The sequence below is a fragment of the Homarus americanus genome, unplaced genomic scaffold (assembly GCF_018991925.1).
Source record: "Homarus americanus isolate GMGI-L3 unplaced genomic scaffold, GMGI_Hamer_2.0 scaffold32583, whole genome shotgun sequence".
Classification (NCBI taxonomy): domain Eukaryota; kingdom Metazoa; phylum Arthropoda; class Malacostraca; order Decapoda; family Nephropidae; genus Homarus; species Homarus americanus.
In genome coordinates, this window is record NW_024713129.1 from 3,597,232 (window position 1) to 3,618,530 (window position 21,299).

Consider the following 21,299-nt stretch of genomic DNA (forward strand, 5'->3'; position numbering starts at 1 on the left):
GACGTACATCAGGGTCCTTCACTTTCAGATGTCTGAAGTTAAGTCATTGATCCGTGAGTGGGTGTTGTCATGTTCACATCCAGAGGTAGAAGATGGAGAAATCTTGGCACACTTCTACACAAGCCTCATTAGTCACCATGACCTTGAAAAGTTGGACCTCCTCATCAAGTATCTGTATAGGTAAGTGGAAAGGGAAGGAATAGTTTAAGGCATTTATCAATAGTGATATCCTCATTAGTCAGAACAATTGGTGCACAGTATTTCCAGGGATGAGAGATTTATGAGTTACCAGACGACTTTCTCAAACCCAGAAAAATTATTTATCCCGGAATCTTTTCCAGTTACTGGGAAAAGTTTCCTATTGTCTAAACTATGCATCTTGCACAGATAGACACTAGCCCACATCCCCAGATTATTTCTGGGTGCTAGGGAATGTTTTTAGAGAGTCTAAACTACCGGAGTCTGTCAAAGCAGTTTTAATTAAGTTAGAAAGTCAATTTCTTTTTCAAGAATAATCCAGAATAGTTTATCTAGAGGTTTGGTTAAATAAATATATTTAAAAACTAAAAATCTATATGATAAGGGCATGAATGAAGCTGTGTGTTAAAGCAATGACTGGTATTTTCCATTCCCATGGAGCTCTGGGGGATTTGTGGATCTCATGTAACTGACCTGACCTGATGCAATGTCAGGTGGAGGTAGGATGGGGGATTAGTGGTCTCATATTACTGACCCATTGTTGAGCAGGGGATTAGTCGATCTCATGACCTGATGATATCTTGAATAAAGACGAAAGCTAAAGTATTTTTGAAGGATTTTTCAGAAGATTATGATAAGTATAAATGAGCAATGCTGTATCCCTTCAACATTGTATTACATAACATTTTAAAATATGGATGATTAGAGAGATGGACTGTTAATGTGCATTGGTGCTGCCAAGCACTCCCCAACAGCTGATCTTTAACGCGCCACCATGCAGTCACACACACACACACACACACACACACACACACACACACACACACACACACACACACACACACACACACACACACACACACACACACACACACACACACACACACACACACACACACACACACACACACACACACACACACACACACACACACACACACACACACACACACACACACACACACACACACACACACACACACACACACACACACACACACACACACACACACACACACACACACACACACACACACACACACACACACACACACACACACACACACACACACACACACACACACACACACACACACACACACACACACACACACACACACACACACACACACACACACACACACACACACACACACACACACACACACACACACACACACACACACACACACACACACACACACACACACACACACACACACACACACACACACACACACACACACACACACACACACACACACACACACACACACACACACACACACACACACACACACACACACACACACACACACACACACACACACACACACACACACACACACACACACACACACACACACACACACACACACACACACACACACACACACACACACACACACACACACACACACACACACACACACACACACACACACACACACACACACACACACACACACACACACACACACACACACACACACACACACACACACACACACACACACACACACACACACACACACACACACACACACACACACACACACACACACACACACACACACACACACACACACACACACACACACACACACACACACACACACACACACACACACACACACACACACACACACACACACACACACACACACACACACACACACACACACACACACACACACACACACACACACACACACACACACACACACACACACACACACACACACACACACACACACACACACACACACACACACACACACACACACACACACACACACACACACACACACACACACACACACACACACACACACACACACACACACACACACACACACACACACACACACACACACACACACACACACACACACACACACACACACACACACACACACACACACACACACACACACACACACACACACACACACACACACACACACACACACACACACACACACACACACACACACACACACACACACACACACACACACACACACACACACACACACACACACACACACACACACACACACACACACACACACACACACACACACACACACACACACACACACACACACACACACACACACACACACACACACACCACCACACACCCACACACTCACTCACTCACTACCACCACCACTCACTCACTTTTCTTGTCGCATCCTCATTAAGATGACGGCCAAGGCACCAGCAGCCAGGTCAATCTGTTTGGCCCTGCCCACTCCCTGCTATACCCCAACGCCTACCAGCCTTACTACACCAGGATCGATTCAGCAAACATTCTAGTGATTAGTGAACGATTGATTACGGAGCAGTGTTCTCTATAGCACTTAAGGAACTTTCGGCAAAACATTCTAGCCATCAGTGCAATAAGTGATACTATACACAGTGCTCAAGTAGTGCAACTTCAAGGAAAGTCAATAGATAGTGGGTAATTTTATCGTCAACTTTAAAAGTGCGAGTGGACAAGGACTACCTTCATGTGTTTACATATATCGAAAACTGGTATCGGCGAATTCTAAAGCACTTCTGATTAGGACAAAGACCACGGTCTTACGACTGACAAATATTAACAGATGTCTAACAGTGTCAGGTCTCAAAGCTACCAGTGACAAACACTCATTTACAACAGATTTCAACCGATGGCCACCAATCACTTTCCTATCTCCGGGACGACTTCTCAGAAAATTATCTAAAGCGTGTAGAACGGAAGTTATTCCGGATGGCAGTGTTATCGCTGCTACTCGTCACTGAAAATATTCTTACTTCACAAGCCGACAAGGCTGTCAGCACATAAGCCCATTAGGAACCGTAGAACTCTCCACTAGGAAAACCGGAGAAACCCACCCTGACAGAGACTGCATCAATTACACTGAAGTTCCACGGATATGGTATGATCGATCTCCGCCTTTACTGTTGTCCAACGCCACTTCCTTGAAGGCTAACAAGTTCGACGAGCTAAGTAACCAGTCATTAAAATACCGCGAGTCAAGTAAGTATATATGTGAGGCTTAGTAAACAGCCTGAAACGTGTCATAATATTGAGGATATCAACTCTTTCATCACCTTCTCACAAAGATCAGCTGGAGGGGCGCCTGCCCTGTCAAGATGACCTGACGCCTGGCCACACGGATGTTCAAGTCCCAGCAGATGCTGGAAGACATAAGACGTGTCGTGGCTGCGGGCACAGTTCCAATGCTAAACACTGCTTCCATTATAATCTGTGTGGCATAACATCCGCCTTCGATCACCCACCAGAGACATACCGACAATCATTCCTATCACCACCTCAGACCACCCCAGAGTTAGGTACCCATGCCAAGTTAGTATTATGTGGGATTTAAATGAAATTGGAATCACTGAGGTCTAGGACCAGCTTATCACTATCACAAAGCGACCTTTTCCTACACACACGGTCAAAACACTCCTGACTTTATCTTAACTGGACTGAAGTGACCAGTACCAACCTCCCTCAACCACTGCCTCCCTATCGGTGTAGCACACTTATCAGTGCCTGGGTCCCCAGCTGCCACCCCACTCAAGTACAGAGACCCCACATCAAGACTTACAGGTCATTGACTTGCAGCGCTAAAAGTGGATAGTTCACTATCCCTGGACTGAAGTACTTAGCGTGGATGACTTAAAACCAAATGGATAAATTATACCAACACCACCAATGAAAGCTCACCACCACTTCTTCTGAAACCACAGATCTCACCCAGCTGACTTGCCCTGGATCACACCTCGATCAAAGACTAATGCAACAGAGAGACAGAGCCTTTCACTTCAATGACCATCCGCTACAGGTCACTTCGCAACAGAGTCATCCGCTAAAATACGCACTGCAAAGCAAAGTCCCACTACCCAAATCCAAATTATAACACCTGAAGCGGCATGATTTGCCGTAAAAGCAAAGCTTAAAGAACTTGTGGACTAAAACAATATGACACACCCTCCCCTTCCTTGTATCTCACTAATGTTGACGAGCTGGAGCAAACAACAACTATTTCGCCATTATATGCCAGACGCCTCCCACGTGCTTGACACAACCACTCTCCTGGGTTTACCTACCACAGCCCCCTTCCCAATCGACTTAGTAGAAGAATTTGACTTAGAGCAAAACGCCTGGACAAACCAAAATTAAAACGCCTACCACCCTAATATTGACTTACCAGAATGAAACTATTCAAGGAGAGTTCTCCCCGGAGCTTGCTAAACCCTGGTTCATCATCAATGCTTCCAAATAAGCCAGATGCCCAGCTGATCAAAGACTAAAAGCCCAAGCCAATCCAGCCACAACTTCAAATCAGCTATGACCTATTGCACACCCCAATACCCAGCCTAATCTGTAGAAAGTTTTGTGTTCGCTTATGCTGATATTGCAGGAGTCGAGACTTGCGCACTGGGCAGATGAAACTTCCTCCACCACCATCAGTTCCGTCAGTTTATATACCGCCATCTCGAGAAACGAAAAACGTCTGTAGCTGTCGCCTTCATTGATTTCACTAAAGCGTTCGACCTAGTCGACCACAATATAATCATAAACAAAGCTATTGACCTCGGGCTTCGGAGAAGTCTCATACCATGGCTTACAGACTTCCTCAGTGACCGACGCCAAGCTGTACGCTTCCGAGGGGCTGTCTCCACCTTTCAGTCACTCACCTGTGGCGTCCCCCAAGGCACCAAGATGGGACCACTCTGCTTCCTTATGCTCATCAATGATGCCCTAAGAGAGACCCCTGCTCGCTGGAAATATGTCGACGACTCCACCATTGGGATCAGCGTCAACAATTCTGCTCCCAACTATACCGCCCTTCAGGATTTATTGAACAGTCTCCAAAACTGGGCCACCAACAACCATGTCACCATCAACCATACCAAGACCATGGTTATGCACATCAACCTCTCCTCCGACATTGTCCCACCTCCTTCCATTACCCTAGGTCCGAACACACTCCAGGTTGTAGATTCCACGAAGCTCCTTGGCGTCACCATAGACAACAAACTAAATTGGAAACCACACGTCAGTGAAGTTGTCAAATCCTCCAGTTTCCGTCTCCACCTCCTCCGCCGACTCAAGTCCCTCGGAGTTCCTGCACACGAGCTCCTCAGTGTATACTCAACATTCATACTTCCCAAGCTCACCTATGCCTCCCCCACCTGGTCTTCCTCCCTAAATGCCACACAACGTAAACACCTAGAAAAAGTGCAAAAGAGGGTCATGCAAGATTATTCTCTCCCCTTCCTACTCCACATATCAAGAAGCGCTCAACACACTGACCCTTTCGACTCTCACTGACCATCACCACGGCCTCATCTGCAAATTTGGTAAGAAGCTTCTACACCATCCCCGACACCGGCCCCTACTACCACCTGAGATCCCCTGTCCGAGAATTGCTGTTCGACACCACAACCGCATCCAGCCCATACGTGCACGAACTGATCGCTATAAGAACAGCCCAGTCCCAACCATTGTAAAAATTATCAATAACATGTAATAAATCAGTGTATTCACTCCCAGTAAACACTGCTCCCTACACTGTCACTATGTTGAAATGAACTGTAGTTTGAGCTGATCCCCATCTAAGTTATTATATGTCTTATTTATGTCACTTATGTCACTTGTATATTATTTGTAACTCATAACCCATTCCCCAAATATGTAACTGTATATTTTCAGCCTTCTGGCTGCCAAGCTCTTTCAATAAACCGTTAATTATTATTATTATTATTATTACACACACACACACACACACTCTTTTACTTTTGTCATACAATAAGACCCTCACTCTGGATGCTTGCTGTCTTGATCCCTGTGTGCGTGCGTGCGTGCACGCATGTGTGTGGGTGGTGTTGGAGGATATATGTGGGTGATGTTGGAGGATATGTGTGGATGATTTTGGAGGGTGTGTGTGGGTGACGTTGGGGTGTGTGGGTGGTGTTGGAGGGAGTATGTGGGTGGTTGTTGGAGTGTGTATTTGGGTGGTTGTTGGAGTGTGTGTGTTACTACATGGAATGTCAGGACCCAGAAAGAAGAACTGCCCTTGTTTCAAAAGAGCTGGCTAGGTATAACATTGACAAAGCAGCCATTATTGAGTCCCAGCTCCCAGGCGAGGGTGTCATAGCCTGTTAACTGTAGGTTCTGTCGAAGTTAACTAGGCTGGAACGTTTATATTTTATTGGGTATAAGTAGCAAAACCCAAGTTTTCTGTTATCCATTTATTCAGGAACAACCAAGACAATTCCAAAGTGTAAATCAACCGTAACTTATCACTGTAACTATGAGTGTTAAGAGAAGGACGGAGGCTATGTAAATAGACCTGCTTAAAGACGTCCTTCCTATGTGAGTCGTTGAGGGAGAGTCTATGAGTAGTGACCCATCGAGGGGGAACGGAATAGGTACATCGTCCTCCCTTGAGGGAAGACGGAACCATCCACGACAGCTCTCAAATAACGTCTTTCTCGAGTCAAGGATATCAACCTAGTGCCCGCTTTGGGTGGCCAGGGAGCCGGCTACTAAATGCCTTAATTCAGTATAATATGACGCGGCTTCCCGTGGGTACACCCTATCATGTGCACTGAACATGTCACCTCATAGCTAGTGGAAAGTTACAGGGGATGAATCAATATATAAATCAAATGTAATTAACCCATTTATATAATTCTTCTGTTTATGAAACAAGGGCCATTACAAGGGTCAACACACAGAACGGGGGTCTGGCTATACGTTCTTCTGGAAGGGTAAGCCCGCTGCGGAGAGAAACCGCAATTATGGAGTTGGCTTTGCCATCCGCCAACGCATTCTACACAGGCTAACTGAAATGCCTTTTGGGATCAATGAGTGCCTCATGATGCTCCCAGTCCCACTGAATCACTCACATCATGCCTTCATCAGTGCAGAGGATGACATCAAGGAGGCCTTTTATGCTGCCGTTGACAGAGTGCTAACCCCTATCCCCAGAGAAGGTAAGGTTGTGCTCCTTGGAGACTTCAATGCCAGAGTTGGCAGAGATGCTGACATTTGGCAGGGAATCATAGGGATGAATGGACTAGGCAAGTGTAATCCTAATGGCCTACTCCTCCTCAGCAAGTGTGTTGCACACAACCTCACTATCACCAATACCTTGTTTAGGCAGGCCGACAAGTTCAAGGGTTCGTGGCAACACCCACAATCCAAACACTGACCTCTCATTGACTACATCAATGTCAGAGAAAGAGATCACAGAGATGTCCTCATCACTTGAGCAATGCGTGACTCAGACCACTGCGACACTGATCATCGGCTCATCAGATCCCAGCTCTCACTTCGCCCCAAAACGGCGAAGGCAGGAAGCCTCCAGAAGAGGTTTTAACACTAAGCATCTTGAAGATCCAGCGGTAACACATGCTTTCATAGAACAGCTTGAACATGGGCAGATAAACAACCCGACAACAAACAACCCAAATCCCAGTGCCGAATGGGGTATTCTCGATACTGTCATGACAAAAACCTGCAGAGAGACCCTCGGCCAGATCGAAAGAATACACCAGGACTGGTTTGATGAAAATAACCCAGAAATCAATGTACTCATCGATGATAAACGTGCTGCTTTAACTGACTGGCAGAATAACCCTCAGTCTTGGACCAAAGCTGATACCTTCCGGAAGAAGAAAGCGATGGCCCAGCGGGAACTTTGCACAATTAAGAATGACTTGTTTAGAAATAGAGCATGTGAGATGCAAAAACTTGCAGATCAACACAAGATGCGCAAATTTTTCAATTCCACTAACACATTTTATGGGCCAGTCACTCGTGGCGCAGCTCCCTCTGCTCATCCGACGGTCACCCCATAATTAAAGACGATGAAGGCCTCCTTCAGCGCTGGAAAGAGCACTACCATTCGCTGCTCAACAGAAACACCAATGTGGATGTCCTGACTACCTAGCAGGTCCCTCAGCATCCAGAACTGACCCACCTCAGCTATCCTCCATCCCTGGATGAGGTAGCTATTGCCGTCAAACAGATGAAAAATAGCAAAGCCTCAAGGCCTGATGGAATCCCAACCAAGGTGTACAAAGCAGGAAGACCTCTGCTTACCAGCCGTTTCCACTCTCTCCTGGAGAATATATGGGAAAAGGAGGAAATCCCCCAAGCTCTTAAATATGCCTCCATCTTCAGTATTTATAAGAACAAGGGAGACCGGTCAGATTGTGGCTACTACCAAGGGATCTCGCTGCTGTCCTTAGCTGGCAAGATTATCGCCATAACCCTCATAAACAGACTCCTTCCTGAGGCTTTAGACCATCACGTGGCACCACTGACATGATCTTTGGTGCCCGCCAGATACAGGAAAAGTGCGAAATGAATTTCATACATTGCATATTGTATATGATGGGTACAGGTATTAATAAGTACATATTATTACAGTAATGTAGCTCTACTAATTAATGAATGACAAATAGACAATATTGTATCATGAATGAGGCCAATAAATACACAAACTGTTCCAAAACTGCTTTAATGAACACTAACATATTAAATAATGCATAAAAAGTACAGTAACACAGATATTATACAAAATTAGTTCTGACTTAACTAATTTTAAGTTTAAGGTCTACTTAAGCAACTCAGTGTTACTTCTTGTAGTTAATAGTAAAAATACAGTGGTAATCTACTAAAGTAAACCCTTGCTTTACGTGGTTTCACTTTACGCATTTCCACGTTTACGCGGTACCCTGCCGAACACGGAATGCTCACTTTACACGGTGTAAAATAATAATAATAATAATAATTAACGGTTTATTGAAAGAGCTTCGCAGCCAGAAGGCTGAAAATATACAGTTACATATTTGGGGAATGGGTTTCGAATTACAAATAATATACAAGTAACATAAGTGACACAAATAAGACATATAATAACTAGATGGGGAAAAGCTCAAACTACAGTTCATTTCAACATAGTGACAGTGCAAGGAGTAGTGTTTACTGGGAGTGAATACACTGGTTTATTACAAGTTATTGATAATTTTTACAATTGTTGGGACTGGGCTGTTCTTATAGCGATCAGTTCGTGCACGATGGCTGGAGCAATTCTCGGACTAGGGATCTCAGGTGGTAGTAGGAGCCGGTGTCGAGGATGGTGTAGAAGCTTCTTACCAAATTTGCAGATGAGGTCGTGGTGATGGTCAGTGAGAGTCGAAAGGGTCAGTGTGTTGAGCGCTTCTTGATATGTGGAGTAGGAAGGGAGAGAATAATCTTGCATGCCCTCTTTTGCACTTTTTCTAGGTGTTTACGTTGTGTGGCATTTAGGGAGGAAGACCAGGTGGGGGAGGCATAGGTGAGCTTGGGAAGTATGAATGTTGTGTAAACACTGAGGAGCTCGGGTGCAGGAACTCCGAGGGACTTGAGTCGGCGGAGGAGGTGGAGACGGAAACTGGAGGATTTGACAACTTCACTGACGTGTGGTTTCCAATTTAGTTTGTTGTCTATGGTGACGCCGAGGAGCTTCGTGGAATCTACAACCTGGAGTGTGTTCGGACCTAGAGTAATGGAAGGAGGTGGGACAATGTCGGAGGAGAGGTTGATGTGCATAACCATGGTCTTGGTATGGTTGATGGTGACATGGTTGTTGGTGGCCCAGTTTTGGAGACTGTTCAATAAATCCTGAAGGGCGGTATAGTTGGGAGCAGAATTGTTGACGCTGATCCCAATGGTGGAGTCGTCGACATATTTCCAGCGAGCAGGGGTTTCTCTTAGGGCATCATTGATGAGCATAAGGAAGCAGAGTGGTCCCATCTTGGTGCCTTGGGGGACGCCACAGGTGAGTGACTGAAAGGTGGAGACAGCCCCTCGGAAGCGTACAGCTTGGCATCGGTCACTGAGGAGAGCGGCTGGCGGTCCTCTCGCGCCGCGCCATTTTTGGATCCAAACCTCCCGCCATCCCGCCATGTTGGGTAGGCGGCGCGAGTAGATTGCGCAGTGTATGTCTTTGTTGCATTATCGGTGATGTCATATGACGTATCGGACTGTGATTGGGCCAAGCATCCTTACCTCCCTCCCCGCTAGCTGTGATTGGTTTAATGTACTATGACGTGCCCCACCGCGGGAGCATTCAAGCCCCTTGGCCTACCCGCGTCAGTTACAACCCTCCCGACTACACCGTGTATATCGGTATCCATTGTTCCATAAGAATGGCTTCCACCGGACCACCACCACCACAAAGAAACCTTGCATTACCTGGACCCAGCCGCCCTAAGCCAAAGAAGATACGACATTCCTTAAGCTACGAAATTAAGTACAAGATCATACAAGAGTTGGAGAAAGGAACAAGACAGGTTGATCTCGCGCACCAGCATGGTGTTAACGAATCAACTATCAGGACAATTAAGAAGGATGCAGCCAAGATAAAGGAGTACCTGAACATCACAAAGTCTACAGGTGCTTCTATGATCAAGTACTGCCACAATCAGGTGCTTCTCAAGACGGAAAAATTACTTGTGAGCTACTTGGTTCGTCAAGCGCGACGGAACATGGCAGTGGACACGCGCTCAGTTAAGGAGTACACACGTGAACTGTATGCTGCAGTGTCACGTAAGATGGGAATTGCAGAGCCCAAACCCTTTAATGCTTCCTCTGGGTGGTTGCAGAGGTATAAGAAGAGGAACAAGATCACCAATATTAACATTGGTGGTGAAGAAGCTAGTGCTGACCGTGTTGCGGCTAGGGAATTTCCTCCGTTTTTACGTGAGATTATGGAGGAAGGACAGTACACCGACGACCAGGTGTTTAACATGGACGAATCTGGTCTTTTTTGGAAAAAGCTACCTTCCAAGACCTTTGTTGTGAAGAATGCCAGCAAGTGTCGGAGCCGGAAGTTGCAGAAGGAGCTCATCACCGTCCTGTTTACCACCAATGCCTCCGGTACCTGTAAGCTAAAGTTATCGGTGATCCACACAGCACGCAAGCCGCATGCCTACAAGAGCATGGACATGACCAAGCTAAATGTCCACTGGCTGACCGCACGTAAGACGTGGATGTTCTCTACTCTGTCCCTCTCCTGGTTTGATGACTGTTTCGTTCCTGACGTTAAGAAATTCTGTGAGCAACACAATGTTCCATTCAAGATTTTGTTGCTGCTTGACAACGCACCAGGACACTCACCCCTACTGTTAGATCGTCACCCCAACGTAAAAGTGGTCTTCCTTCCTCCCCCCACTACGTCTATAATACAGCCCATGGACCAAGAATTGATCTGTAATGTGAAAGTTGCATTCTCTGCCAAGAAATTTAAGCTCCTGAACGACTATACCAACACCAAGGAAGAGTTGCGTAACCTGGGTGACACCGATAGCAAGAGCGAAGACGACGAGGATCAACAGTTGGCAGAGCAAGAAGTACTTGTGAAACAATTTTGGAGAACATTCAACGTCAAGAAAGCTGTGGACTTCTTGGTGGAGGCATGGGATCAGCTGTCTGTAGCAACTGTTCGTCACGCATGGAGACATGTGTTGCAAGGTATTCCGGGTGGGAGGTAGAGTATATCTGTGACTGGTGAGGTTCAGACTATTGCAGTATCAGTGGACCACGCCAGAAAAGTTGCGCAGAGTGTTACAGCTGCAGGCTTCTCCGAGACCACCAACGACGACATCCTTGAGGTGATAAGGGATCCTGATGTGACTACCGACGAGATGCTAGATGATGATGACGTCAGTGAAGAGGCAGGTGGTGCTTCATCCCACGAAGAACGTAAGTTATCCCATAGTAATGTAAGGGATGCCATCGAGTGTATTAAGAAAGTCAAGCTCCTCCTTTCCAACGACCCTGACGATAACCGGTACGAAATCTTCACTACCCAGCTGTTGCAGACTATGGAGCCCTACATCAAGGTGTATCACGAAACATAAACACCAGCCGTCAGCAAAGCATAACTGAGTTCTTCGCCCGCAACCCACCACAGCCAGCCCAAGCCAGTGATAGTGACAGAGACAGAGACAGTGATGATGACTTTGAAGGGATTTGTCAGGGAGGCACTAGTAAGTGTGGATGACAGTAATGAAGACTCACCTGAGGGCCAGTAGCCTGCCCTCTGCCTCGGAACCAGCCTGCATTCCCGTACGCCGACCCATCTCTTCTTCTAACGTAAGTGTTAACCCTAACCTTGTTTTTTTCTAACCTAACCTACAGTATATTATTCTCTTATTGATTGTTCCCTTCTATATTATGTGTGTGTGAATACCATCATAAAGTTAAGATGTTATTTTTACTAAAACGTACGTATTGTGTCGGGAAAAAGTGGAGTTTGGGGGTCGGCCCGGTCTCTATTTCAATTAATCCCATATGTTATGTTGTTCACTTTACGCGTTTCTCACTTTATGCGGTCCGCCGTGGGTTCAATTGAGTGCGTAAAGCGAGGGTTCACTGTATTAGTTTATTTATCTAAACTAATTTACCAAAATTAAAGTAATTGACGAGAAATGGTTGACTCAACTTAGTGAAACATCTGATGGCTACCTATGCTCATCAGATTAATTTATAATAGTAAGAGACCAACAACACTATTTATAATTTTATACGGTACACATGAATCATGGATTATACAAAGTTATTGTGAGAAATCCATTACCTACCCCTGACAACAAGATTATTACACTTTAAATTTACACAGAAACCAACCATCCAAATCTCCGAAGGCACTGTAGGGTTCCACAGGGTAAGTCGCTACAAAAGCACTTGAAATTTTATACCGCACAATAATTCATTAGGGGTTGAATGTGTAATTTTTTCAAGGAAATTTTTTATTTTACAATAATGTTTCATTAACCTGGCACCAAATTAACCTACATAATATGGGAGGGAGTTGTTCACTCAGCCCAGCCACCCATGTGTGACCTCCCACCTCTCCCACACAGAATTCACTTTCCACTCTGAATTTTTCTTAGTTTATAGTTGTTGTTTTTTTTCAAAATAACATTAGAAAATGGAAATGATATATCCACATGTTTTATGATTTCTTATTTACTATTCAGAATTTTTAATGAGATAAGTTGTAAATGACAAAGCAGAAATAAAAGTTAATGGTAAAGTAATATCAAATACTGTATACACTATGCAGATGATACTGTTCATATCACCGATAATGAAGAGGAGGAGTTACAATAACCGATATACAGAGTAGTGGAAAATGTGAAGAACATGGGTTAAGCATTAATGCTGTATAGATGAAAGTAATGATTGCTTCCAAATTGGAAATAAATCCTAATAAAAATTATGGTAGGTAACAGGAAACTTAAACAAGTGGAAAATTTTTGTATTTGGTATGTAACATCAGCTGTGATGGTCGATGTATGAAAGAAATTATAACAAGAATAGGTCAAGCAAAAACATCATTTAATAATCTAAAAGACCAATGAAAAGAGATATTAACTTCAATTTGAGAAAAAGGCTTTCAACCGACACCAGAAAGAAGTTAGAGGCCTTTGAAATGTGGAGTTATAGGCAAATGCTAAGAATAAGCTACACTGACAGTAAAACAAATGAAGAAATACTAAGGTTAGCAAAAACTTCAAGGGAAATACTTGAAATGTACAGAAAAAGAACAATGAGATACTGTACTTTGGTCATAGTATAACCAAGGATGATGGCATGATAACAGAAATATAAGGAGCAAAATTGAGGGTAGGAGGGCCAAGGGAAGTCAGAGACTGGGATGGATGAATGAAATAAAAAACTGGGTCCCCTTAGAGGATTTGTTAAAACGCTTTGAGTGGAGGACTGTGGGTGCCAACCCTCCAGAAACGTCTCATCGGTTCACCTCGTAGATGAAAGCATGCTGGTGCAGAAGCCAACAGGGAGGGTTGGACACATGTGTGGCTTCCATGCATACTGCTTCTCTAAACTACTCACTACTCAGACCACTGATGCTGTGTCAACACCTTTACATCTTTTGATGAGTTGAAAAAATAATGCCCTTGGCTGGTAAAAGGATAGTACAGTACCTTATTCTCCTCTAACTCCACCTTAGACGATTCTAATTCTATCCCTCCTATTCCTGCTCCTTCTACTGAACCTATGCACTTTCCTATAGTCTCCACTCGTAGGGTTGCTGGTGTGTTATCCAGGTTGGATGTGAGTAAGGCACATGGACGTGCATGTGTTCTGAGGGAGTGTGCTGAAATTCTAGCCCCTGTGCTTGCTCACCTCTTTTGCCTTTGCCTCAAAACCCAAACTTTTCCTTCTTCCTAGAAACATGCCTCAGTTCAGCCCATCCCGAAGAAGGGTGACCTTTCCAATTCCTCTAACTATCGCCCCATTGCCCTCACTTCATCCCTCTCCAAGATTTTTAAACTATCTTAAACTCTCATTTTCTCCGTCACCTTGAACGCCTTTCTCTTTTGTTGGATCAACAGTATGGCTTTTGCCAGATGAGAACTAGTGGTGATCTGCTCTCCTACTGCACCCATCTTTGGTCATTCTCTCTTTGGGATTATGGGGAAACTTTTGTCCTGACCCTCGACATCTCCAAAGCATTTGACAGGGTATGGCACAAGTCTTTGCTTTCTAAGCTTCCCTCTTATGGTTTCTCTCCCTCACTTTGTTCTCTAATTTCTAGCTTCCTTGAGAATCAATCCATGGCTGGCAGTTGTCGAGGGATCAATCTCTCGCTGTTTCTCTACCAATAGTGGTGTCCCACTGGGTTTTGTTTCACCTACTCTCTTCCTTCTTTTTATCATTGATTTACTTCACACTACAACTATTTCTATCCATTCTTATGCTGATGTTTCTACTCTTCATTTTCCCTTTCCCCTAATTCTCAAATACGATCTTTTTTAGAGCTGATATCATTTCATCTATCAATGTGGATCTGTACAGCATCTGTGCATAGTCCCAGGAAGGGATGTTGCTAGTGTTATTTGGATAAAAGGAAATGCACTGTAGATTAAATAAAGTTTATGACATTGGATTTACCATAAAAGTGAAGACATTCTGCATCGTGGCCTGACATGAATGAGGGAGGTTGTTGGGTGCTATTGGGTCAGTACCTCGGGAACCAAAATTTACCAGGAAGTGCTACCAGATGAAAGCGAGTATCCTAAATCTGCATATGACAATGGACAGTGAAACATTGTGTGCAGTCGATACCATCGCTTCCACCCTTCGCCCGCCAATTCCAAGGTGCAGGGTGGCCGGAAATTTGAAAATTAAATATTTTTCAAATGAGGTTAAGGCGTGTATAATGCGATTAAATAGTAGTAACAATTAATAAAGCACCTCACAGCTTGTCCCAGTAGCCTGGTGGTTAGTGACGAGAATAACCTGCTACAATGCAGCCAGCGATGCTAACAGATGCAAATGTAAAAAGTAAGTTTTCAGTAAATCTTTATTTGTATCAGGTATTTGTTGATTTAAAAATAAATGTTGCAGGTATGACATTGATAGATTATAATACTTGTAAGAGTTTAGAAATGGTTACTGCATAACTACCTCTGAGGAGTTGGGTGTCTGCCGTGCGGACGTTATTCATCTCAGGTTATCATCATTAGTATAGTACTGTAGTTATAAATCGAGCTTTTATATTTACATAATTATTTTTTAAATAATTAAAAATAATAATAATGTGTACAAAAAAGCAAAAACATATTTTTAATTCTGGAGTTGGGTCAGGCAGAATTTAGCCTACTGGAGACGGCAACTGGGGGATTCATTAATTTAGGAGAGACTGCAACTTCACATAAACAGTAGGAGGCAGGCTTTTTTTTTCAGACAAAAAAGTGCATCTTATATGCCGTAAAATATGGCATATCATGTCAAAATATGATTTTTTCAATATATTTTTTTCAATCTTGTAGAGAACTTATTCAGGATCATTACAGTACCAAATACATCTTTTTAACTCAATTAGTGCAGATGCTCTGATTGAAAGCTTATAAACTTTTCACTCACTCTAAATATTTTTATTTCTGGCCTTGGCATAAAATAATGAGAGCAGTGATAAGAGAGTCGTACAAAGTAGAAGAGTGTTTGACATGGTATACCTTGTTACTGCACCCGTTGATAAAAAATAGGAGCATGTGGTTCATATTAAAACAGAGTGCATGTACTGTACTTATTATTCACTTATCATCAGCTGGTTGAGCAGGGGCGGATCCAGGGGTCCGGACCCCCCCTTTCATCAGAAAATTCCAATACATTTTCTTTAATGCAGTACAGTATTGTACTCAGGTATTTTTTATAGTAAAAAGTAATTACTATTGACCTCAGAATATCTCTTAATATCAAGTGCACATGGTTTCCGAATAGTCAGATTTAAAAAAAAAATCTTGGGAGGGGCCTTACAGTGCCCCCCACCCACCCAAAAAAAAAAAAAAATAGCTGGGTGGGCTTACTGTTCTCACCAATTGATCCCCCACCCACAACTTCTTGGACTTCCCTGCCTTTTGATATTCCTGGATCTGCTCCTGTTGAGTCTTGGAGTGATGAGGCAGTTGAGGCAGGAGGTGAGTGTATGACATCACAATGTACTTCACCAAAGGTGCTAATTTCATTGACTGTATATACCCTACACTTGTGTCTAAGAAATCTTCTCTTTAGTGCTCCTCAGTAACCACCTCTAGCAGCTATTCAGAGACAGCTGCTAGGTTACCCTCCTGTGCCACCACAGAGGCAGCCCTCGCTTTCTAGAACTTGCCCCGTGGTAACTGGATTTTGGTTGTGTTTTATGAGTTGGAGACACATAGTCTGGTGCTGGACCCCAGTTCGGTTTGCAAGGGGATGCAGATTAAGCGAGTCTGGGTTAGAAGGAGTGCACTGTAAATGTACTGATACATTTCCAAATGTTGGAATTTATTAACCAGTAAAAGGTTTCCATAGTTTACCTGATGGCATCTTTGTGGTGTAGATTAATATACCTGTAATCTTTTCTTTTCTACTTTTAATTTCCCTTTACTCTTATTTTTTTGCCCCCTAGGCCCCGTTGTGGGTCGATGACCTGTGCCTGGGTGGGCTATTCCCCATAAAAAAAACACTCGCCTTCCCTCCTGAAGGAAGGAGGCCAGTGGCCTGTGTAGGATCTCTTCATTGTTCTGGATAGTTTTGTGTAAAATTTTGAAGCCCAATATCGTCCTTGATTCCACAGCTTGAGCTGGTAAATTGTTCCATAGATCTACCACCCTCTGTGTAAATAAGTATTTCTTCATGTTCATTCTGCATGATAACTTGGTAATCTTGTAGTTATGTCACCTCATGTTGGTGGTGCATGACATCACAAAAAAATGGTCCGGGTTCATGCGTTTCATTTTTAATGTCTCTATGAGATCTGCCCTATTATGTCTAGTCTGAAGAGTTGTTAGTCCTAAGGTCAGTGGTTTTTCTATTGGCACTTGGGTAATCAATATGATATAGATCCAGAATCATCTTAGTCACTCAGTGTTGCACTTCTAGGTATGATGCTAAGTCTTTCTATAAGAAATTGCTTCTTATAACATATACTAGAAAAGACTTTAATTAATGAATGAAAAATATACTACAGGTTCTTACAAACTTTTAATGTATCATATCATATTTCAGGCAAGTTCTTCGAAGACAGAACAAATTCTGGGAGACAACATATCGAACTCTGATTAGTCGAGTTCAGACTGTCATGCTGGAACACCACCATACTAAGCTGAAAGTTTTGAATTTGTGAAGTGATACCAGCATGGTTTTTAAGTTATTTTTGTGAGTTAAAAAGCCATTCCATTACTGTGATCGTGTTTGTGTAAACTAAGACTTCAGAAAAAGATATTTATTTATTAATTTAAGTAGGTGATGCTGCCAGTATAGTACTCTCTCTCAATAAGGGTCTTCTCAGCACCAGACATTCTCAATGATGGACGCCTTTTTGTCGGGTATAATTAGCGGATCGAGGTAGTAAAATCACTTGGTGTGGAGGGATTATCCACTATTGGCAAGCTCGAAACTCTGATTAGATTGCATCAAAAAACGTAAGAAATTGATCTGACCCATGACACTGATTTTAATGAAGTATGTCAATGCATGAAGGTGCCACATTTTATGTGCCTCGGTGTCAGTTAGCCTAGTATAAATCTGCCCGTGCGAGGAAGAGCGTCACTTTTGACGCTCCCTTATCGTATCTCAGGTATGTAACGAGTGCCTCACTCTTACCATTTTAAGTTAATTTAACTTGGTTGAATTTTGTTAAATATCTGTGTTCATGTTTTGACAGTGAAATTCTCATGTACCAGGTAAGCATTAACGTAGCTTAACCCTACGCCCTGGGCAAGGTGCCGCTGGTCGTACCCCCCACGTGGGGTAAATCGAGAAAAATCAACTTTTCCAAAAATAATGTTTAACTTTTTAAATGATGAAACAATAAAAAAGAAATAAGAAAAACTATATATTGACCCTCTAGAAACTTCCCTGTGGCAGCAGTGTTGTTTTGACGGCTGACGCTCGTGGTCACTACGCACTTAGCGGCCATTTTCTGCTTGTCTTTGTGTCCAGGATGGCCAGTAATGCATATATTTACTGATCATAATACTTTTTTCCGATAAATAATTTATTTTTAATATTTTATTTGCATTATTTTTCATAAAAAGTGCTCGTCAACACACACGCAGTCTGTCGTCTGGCTGTCTTTGTGTTTGGCAGAGCAAGTAATGCATATAAGTAATTTTTGAAATAATAATTCCACAAATAAATACATTTATAACATAATCATAGCATTATTTTCCAGTAATACAGTTGCTCCTCGACTTACGACGGGGTTAGGGACCCAAATCCAGGTCGTAAGTCGAAATGGTCATAAGTCAAAAATGCTTAAATAATACATAGAAAATCTAAAATGGAAGTCTCTTTTTCTTCTCAGCACCACAAAACTCTCACTTTTAAGCTTGCCAGCCATTTTAAAGTGAATTACAAACGAAAATTTTGTCAGTACACAGCGCAATCACTAACGTTGGGTCTCGAAAATACGTAATTTGACAAAATTTTGGTTCGACTGAGGCGGTCGTATGTCCGGGTGGTCATAGGTCAAGTATGTCGTAAGTCGAGGAGTAGCTATACTACACTACAATACAACTACACTACTTTTTGCAATATTACTTTGATAAAACATGATAAAATGGACAAACAATGAAAATGAAACAAACAAAAGTAGGTAATTACGTTCAGGAAGCTTCCCTGTGGCCGAGCATTTGGCATGACAGGCAAATAGTCATGCTGGAACGTAATAACCCACACTGGGCGTTCAAACAATGCCACGAAAAGGCGCGCCTTCCGGAAAGTCAACCGGGGCGCCCGAGATGGACGTTCCGGAACGTCAACTGGGGCATAGGGGTTAAACATTGCCTGTGTCGATGACCCTTATCTGACGTATAATCGTTTGTAATTGAGTTTAGAATTTTAGTCACACTTTTGACGCTCCCTCATTGTATCTCAGGCACGGTGTGTTCTAGCTGCCTGCCAGTGAGGTGTCCAAAGTAGGATGTTTCTAATTCAGCGAGATTAAATTCAGGGAGAGTGACGCTGTGGGAGCTACCCCCGGGAGAATGAGCCCTCTAACCCGCGCGTCAGAGTCAAACCAGCGCTAATAGTGCTCTTCATTTGTTATAGTAAACACTAGTGAATGAGCCTGGTGTACAAATCTCGATTATATGTGCAAAATCGTGTTGTCATACACGATTGTGGATAATTTGCAAAAATATAATTGTCCCAACTTGAGTATTAAAACCGTAAAATATTGATATTGTGTATGAGTTGTGAGTAAATCAGCCATGTGTACTCCCAACTGTTTCAATGTTGTTCTTTAAGAAATAACATGATGTATTTAGTAATGTGTTAACATCGCTGTGCTATTAGCAAGTGTGTATAGTGATCATCTTTATTGTAAAAAAAAAATAATATAACAGTTGTAACAAATAGTTGAAGAGCTATTTTGTTACTTATAAAGTAAGATCTATTGGTCTGAGTGTTACAGTAAAGTAATCAGGGATTTAACCAATTTTTGTTGTTGTGGATGAAGGTTCAAATTGTCATCTTATTCACATTTGAGCTAAATAAATATTGAATTTGTAAATTGTGAGCATCACCACTCCTTTGCTTCGAACAATTGCATCTCAGAAAATAAACACCGTAACACACGTGCCTAAAAGCTCGCTACCACGCTACCTAACACTTTTAATGATACCAGTTATATTCTAATAAATGTCTGGGTGGTGGCAATCTACCTTGTAAGTATAATAATTACCAATAGGTGTTGTTAAAGAATGATTTGGTTTTCCCAGGTTAATCCATTGAATAGAATATAACTAAACACTAATGAATATTGTAAGAAGTAAGAAGAAACATAAGAAACAAATAATGACATTGGAAGAAATATAAAAGATATAGAAAAGAAAGATAATGAATATTGAAATACCTAACAAAGTAAAAACATTGAAAGAAATAACAATAAGTAAGGAAAGTAAAAGATAGAAGATCTATTAATAAGCAAACTGGAATAAAGATTTAGAAAAATATAATAACTTCAAAAACATAAACAAATAAATTAAAGAAAGTATGTAAGTTACATACAAACAGAAAAGACATAAAAAACAACAAAAAATATAGAAAAGAAAATATCTCCTCTTACACAGATGTATTTATTAATATGATAAATAAGAAATACTGTACTACCTGTATTTTTATTTCCACCCCTTACAATCTAATAACACTTGAAGATACAGATGGACAAAACAAAACCTTTACCAGGTAAAAATGTTATGAAGCAACTGAAGCAAAATTTATGGCAGGCGAGACCTCATGGTTAATATTTTTTTTTTTTTTTTTTTTTTTAAACTCATTTCCCGAAAAAATAAATAAATAAAAGTTATTGGCATAAACCAAATATCTTTAGTTTCGTAACTGATTGTTCTGCAACATACAGGTAAGCCAAAAAAACACTAACATGACAGTATATGGTCATTTTTCTTCACTTCTAATAAACATGAGAGAAAAAATACATGCCAATACGTTCACAACCTCCAAGCTCAAAATTGTCGGAGCCAACTACAGTACTTAAGTGTTATACACTGCGAGAAGCAGAATT

The 21,299-nt window shown here is 42.4% G+C and overlaps 1 protein-coding gene across 1 annotated transcript in view; it reads left to right on the forward strand.

The window, feature by feature from the left end:
- LOC121866255 (DNA repair protein REV1-like) overlaps positions 1–18,794 on the forward strand; it is a gene marked incomplete in the record, with an annotated part of 281,011 nt that extends 262,217 nt beyond the window's left edge. Inside the window, 2 exon segments of the mRNA XM_042365872.1 lie at positions 29–180; positions 17,780–18,794. Of these exon segments, the coding sequence (XP_042221806.1) occupies positions 29–180; positions 17,780–17,897 (270 nt within the window).
- Positions 18,795–21,299: the final 2,505 nt, after the last annotated feature.